This window comes from Phaseolus vulgaris, chromosome 1 (assembly GCF_000499845.2).
Source record: "Phaseolus vulgaris cultivar G19833 chromosome 1, P. vulgaris v2.0, whole genome shotgun sequence".
Taxonomy (NCBI): Eukaryota; Viridiplantae; Streptophyta; class Magnoliopsida; order Fabales; family Fabaceae; genus Phaseolus; species Phaseolus vulgaris.
In genome coordinates this window covers 27,626,065-27,631,380 of record NC_023759.2, presented here as the reverse complement: position 1 = coordinate 27,631,380, position 5,316 = coordinate 27,626,065, and the positions used below count along the sequence as shown (strand labels likewise).

The window sequence follows — 5,316 nt, the reverse complement described above, 5'->3', positions numbered from 1 at the left end:
GCAGGCTCACAAACCATTCCAGTGTTGTTCCCTGGAGTGTGCTCATAAACATCTTGCAATACACAGCATCCGATCCTCCTGACAGCACGATCTGCGTGTGGAACGTGGTGAGATGTGTCTCAGGATCCTCTACGCCGGTAAAAACAGCCTTCACGGGTACCACACTCGTAGGGATAGGCGTGTCCGTAATTGCCTGAGCGAAAGGCATGGGAAAAACGCGAGGCGGCGTCGACGGCGCGACCTCTTCAGCGACTGGGCGCCCTTGCTGCTCCTGAAGAGCTTAGCGCAATTCCTCAGTTACCTTGCTGAGCTCTTCATTCCTGGCCTGAGAGGCGACCAGGTCCTCGTGCATCTTTGCCTGCTCTATGCGCGAGGCTTCCACATTCGCCTGCAGCGAACGCATGATCTCCACCATTTGCGCCATAGTCATGGCGCCTTCAGCAGCAACGGGCGCAACTGGACTTGAACGGTTGCTTCTCATCTTTCTCATGAAAACTTAACAGATCACAATGAGCGACGAACAACACCTCCTTCAGGAACGACTGATCCAGCAATCAATCGGTCAGAACTCCGTAAACTCCGAAGAACTTCAAGAACGTGAACTCAAACAGCCGATTCTCCAACAAGCTCCCGATTCACTAGCCATAAACGCAAACGAACAGGAAAAGCACCGAACAACCGATTGTAAACCGCGCGACAGCAAAAAACTCCAAGAAAACCGATCGAAAGCTCGAAGGAACGATGGAAGACCTCACTCCACCGATCAAGACCCAAACGAACGGTAGGGACTTCGAAACCACCGAACAAAAACTCGAACGAACGGTGGAAAAAGGTTGCACCAGCACACAACCACACAGGAACTACAGGAACTCCAAGAACTCACGCTGTGGATGGGAACAAGTTTTACACGGTCCCACGGTGGGCGCCTGATGATCCTGCCTGTTGACCGGGACGCAAGAGCCTTGCCTCGTCAAACCTGGATCGACTTATGCGCCGTGTTAGCCTCCGTTCTTCACCGTGATTCACCTCAAGAACCTGCAAAAGACAGAACGGCGCCGCTGCGACCGATCACGCTTCGACGCCCAAGTCAGCGACTGAACCACCAAATACTAAGAGAAAACTCAAGAACTCTAAGGAACAGTGCAAAATTCTCTCTCAGCGTACTCAAGTTCTCGCAAGCGTAAAGAAGTAATCTAAACGTGCGTACCTTAGAAGTTCGTTACAATCTCTTATATACCTGCGCACTTTCTCTCTCCTGACAGTTACACATCTGGACACGTGGCTCGCATCCAGCTGTACATGTGTCACCATCTGGAGCATCCTTGACTTGGGCGCCACTTCTTACTCTTCAGGCTTTTGGCTAAGTTACTTATGCATGAAACAACTCAGTGCATAGCTGCCTTGGAGTGTGATCCTTCTGCGTGGCGAGTACGTATGGGTGCAAACACGGAGTAACTTAGCGCGTTTCTTCCATCTGGGTGAATCGCACATTCCTAGGAGAACGCCAGGTATGGCTGGACTAGGCACACTCACCAAGCACTGCTCTCTGCATACGCGATTTCCCCTCCACTACGTCATGCACGTAATGGGTTGAGGAAGTCACCAATCACTGACTGGTTTACTAACTCCCTCAGGCCACTCTCGTGCACAATTATACCGGCGAGGAGCTTTTCTTTCTCTGAGGTATGATCATGCGAGGTCCATGCGTAACGCTCTAGCTGGGAATCTAAGTCCCAGTTTAACTGCGTGTAACACGAAACCCCGATGACTGATCGGTGCTCTATTGCTTCTCGCATTCTCCCCTGTGGTGTTTATCTTGGACTGATCTGCCGGTGGCCATTGGGTTACTGACCACCGATAACCATACCGGGTGATCTCCTCCCTGATTTCTCTGCCACCTGATCCACGTGTCACCCTGCGAGTGGTCCACGTGGTTATCTGCTGCTGACGTCATCGACTACCGATGACCGACCGAATCACAAGCCCCCTGGTCTCGAGCTGTGAACTCGTTCTCAGCGGAGAGACTAAGTGGTCGCGCTCTCGGTCCACGTGGCAAGTGGGGCCGCATCACGTGCCACCTCACGTGTTGCCTTTTAACGTTACAACTTCCTCCCTTAATCTTGCGACACGTGGCCGCATCAACGGCCAGCGTGGAGTGTCGCTAGCGCTTCCCTTATTCAAATAAGCGCGCGTTTTCACTGTTTCAGCATCTTCTTCAACACTCTCAGGGTCACTTCGAATTCCCTCTCTGCGCGCCTATCTTCCTTCAAGCTTTCTACCTCCAAACCTTTCGCGATCACCCAAAGGTATGGTTTTTCTTCTTCCTTGGTCTATTTAGGCTCTTTTCACCGATTGCATTCGTCCCTTTCATTATCATGCACTCATCTTCTCTGTTTTTCCTCTTCTCGACCCGCGCTAGGGTTTTCGCGCCCCTCACTCTACTTTCTGCTTCTCCCTCTTCCTCTTTTTCGCCTGGACATTTCTTTCTTCTTCCCTTCCTCTGTTTTTCACCGAACCATTCATCATTTCCTCTTCTTCCATTCCTCTGACCCTTCATTTTTCTCCATTGCAGTTATCTCGCAATGGCTCGCTTGAAACAAACCGCTCGAATGGTCGCCTCGTCCTCTGGTGCACAGCCTTCAGCAAGTGCACCGGCGCCGCCACCACCCGATGCAACCTCCTACCATGACAACGCCAGGGTCTACGACTGGGCTCCCCTGGCGTTGCTGGCCGAAACCTCCACCCTACTACCGCAGGGTCACCTCAAATCCCTTCTGAGCAACGACCCAAATGAGCCTTCTTGCGCCATCGACCGGGAAAACGATTTTAACATCCGTATACGCATTCCTCCTCGAGGGATGCCCATCTGTGCGGATGATAGGGCCACCAATGGGGTGCCCTTCACCTTCGTCTACTCCGCCATCTTCAAGAGGTTGAAGCTGCGCCTGCCCTTCACTTTCTTTGAGAAGGAGCTGATGATGGAGCTAAATGTCGCCCCCTGCCAACTCCATTCGAATGCCTGGGCTTTCATACGGGCATTCGAGATCCTCTGCAACTACTTCGGGCATAACGCCTCCGTAGATGTATTCCTATACTTTTTCGAGGCGAAGAACCCCGGGGATAGGTCCTGGGTCAGCCTGAACGGGGTTGCTGGACGGGTGCTCTTGGGCTTGTATCAACAATCCTTCAAGGATTGGAAGGGCAGGTTCTATATGATATCTTCTACCCCGCAAAGTCCAACATTGCTCGAGGGGTTTCCCCTTTATTGGGTTCCTGGAGTCGAGTTCAAGAAACCCCGTGGCCTCGAAGTCATGGCCCCCTACGAGCGCGAACTATGTGGGCTGTTCCTAGGGGCAAAGTACAACTCAGCTCTTCTCATCAAACACGAGTTTGATGTGTTGGCTCTGAAGAAGTACATAGGTAGGCTCTTCTTCTTTCACCTCTTAGGATACTTGCACATTCTCATGCATACTTGCATACATTTTGACCCACTTGCATAATTATGCCATCTAACTCTTCTTTTTTCCTTCGATGTAGACATGACTCCAGGGAAGGAAAGGAGGAAGGCATTGCTGGAACTTGCCCGAATCTAGGGCGCCAAGATGATTGGCTCTTCTTCTTCCACCACCGATCCCATCGCAGCTCCTCCTCTCTCGGTCGTGCCAGCTGAAAGCCCCGAGCCAGTGAGGAAAAGAAGAAGGCTAGCGAGGGCCTTTCCTTCATCTGCTACAGCTGCTGCTGCCCCTACCCCCTCAACCGAAGAGGTGAGTTCTGGCTCTCCTCTTGTACACCGCAAGAGGAAACTTCCAGAGGTTGGGGGGGCTTCATCCCTTCAGCCTGGGGAGATTGAAGTGGTGGAGATAGAGGAAGGTTCAGCCTCGCCCCCTTCTGCTCAACCTGCCCCAGCGCCAACATCCTTCCCCTCTCCCCAACAACTACCATCTCCAGCTCCTCGATCACCATCTCCAGCTTCACTTCCATCTCCTCCCCCAGCAGGCCAAGCTCTTGGTCAATCCACTCCACCTGCAGGGAGCGATTCTGCTCACTCGGGGGATCTCCCGGGACTTCTCACATCGCCACCACCACCGCCAACTTCCGCTGCTACCGCTAAAAGTGGTGGGGGCAGCTCGCCACCAAGCGGCTCTGGAGCTAGCAATGAGAATTTCAGCCGAGTCATTGCTTTGGTCCGACAGCTCATTCGCAGCCGGGAGCTTATTGAATGGAACGGGGAGGAGGTGGACATGCACTTGGCTAAGCAGATAGTGCTTTCCCTGGAGTTTTCCACCCAGCACTGCAAGCAACTAATCCTGGAGAAGAGGATCAAGGAGCTTGAGCACGACAAGGAGTCACTGCAAAGTGACTTTGAGGCTGCCCAAGGGTCCGTAGATCTGATGAGGGACATGGTGGAAAAGTCCAGGAAAGAGTACCTATCTCAGGTCCAAGAGACCATCAAGACTGAGATCTTGATGGGGCAAGCTGTCAACTCTCTGGACTGCGAGGTGGTGCAACTGCGGAGCAAGGTGATCCACCTGGAGGCCGAGACCTCCTCCCTACGCCAACTGAACTCACAACTAGTGGGGGAGCTCGAGTCTACCAGGGAAACGGCCGCTACTGGGGAGAAGAAGCTTAAGGAGGTGGTGAGCAAGCTGTCTGAGGCAAAGGGCCAATTGGAAGAAGATGCCTCTTCCATTGCTGCCCTTACCACCGAGAAGAATGTTGCGGAGGCCTCAAAGCAAAAATTCGAAGCTGAGAACGCCGACCTTATGAGCGTGGGTGCTGAAGCCCTTGCTGACGGATTCGAGCTGGCGCTCGAGCAGATCCAATGCGTTCTCCCGGATTTGGACCTCTCACAGTTCAGCATTTATCATGAAGTGGTGGATGGCAAGCTCGTTCCTCCTCGTTGAGCTCTTTTCTTGTAACTTTATATTTCTGCACCATTACTGTACTTTGAACCTGTATAAAACTTGGTGTGAATATATATATTTGTTTCAGCTATATGTCTTTTTCTCTCGCATTTTCTTAAGCTTCGTCTTTCTTATTACGCGCAACTAACTGTTGACTAGCTTAGGTTTAGCGCGATCTGTACTCTTTGATCTACCTTGATCACGACCAACAACTCCCTTAGCTTGTCTTTTTGACAGTTCTTATGCACAGCTTCGTACTGGATGACTGACTAGGCGTAGTCTGTCTGCCTCAGCTTGTTGTGTAAGAACTTGTTTGCAAAAGTTTCCTCCGACAAGGTGCTACGCACTAGCATCCATCGACAACTGATCAGTCATCGTTCTTCAGGCAGCGTACCCACCAACAACTCATCAG

General features: G+C 51.9%; 1 protein-coding gene across 1 annotated transcript; it reads left to right on the top strand.

Annotated features, from left to right (window-relative positions):
• The first annotated feature begins 3,602 nt into the window (after positions 1-3,602).
• LOC137815808 (uncharacterized) lies at positions 3,603-4,904 on the top strand. Its single transcript, XM_068618919.1, has one exon. The coding sequence runs from the start codon at positions 3,603-3,605 to the stop codon at positions 4,902-4,904; it is 1,302 nt and encodes a 433-aa protein (XP_068475020.1).
• The last annotated feature ends 412 nt before the right edge of the window (positions 4,905-5,316 follow it).

Coding starts and splice junctions, on each gene's coding strand:
- LOC137815808 (XM_068618919.1), top strand. CDS start 3,603: ATGATTGGCTCTTCTTCTTCCACCACCGATCCCATCGCAGCTCCTCCT.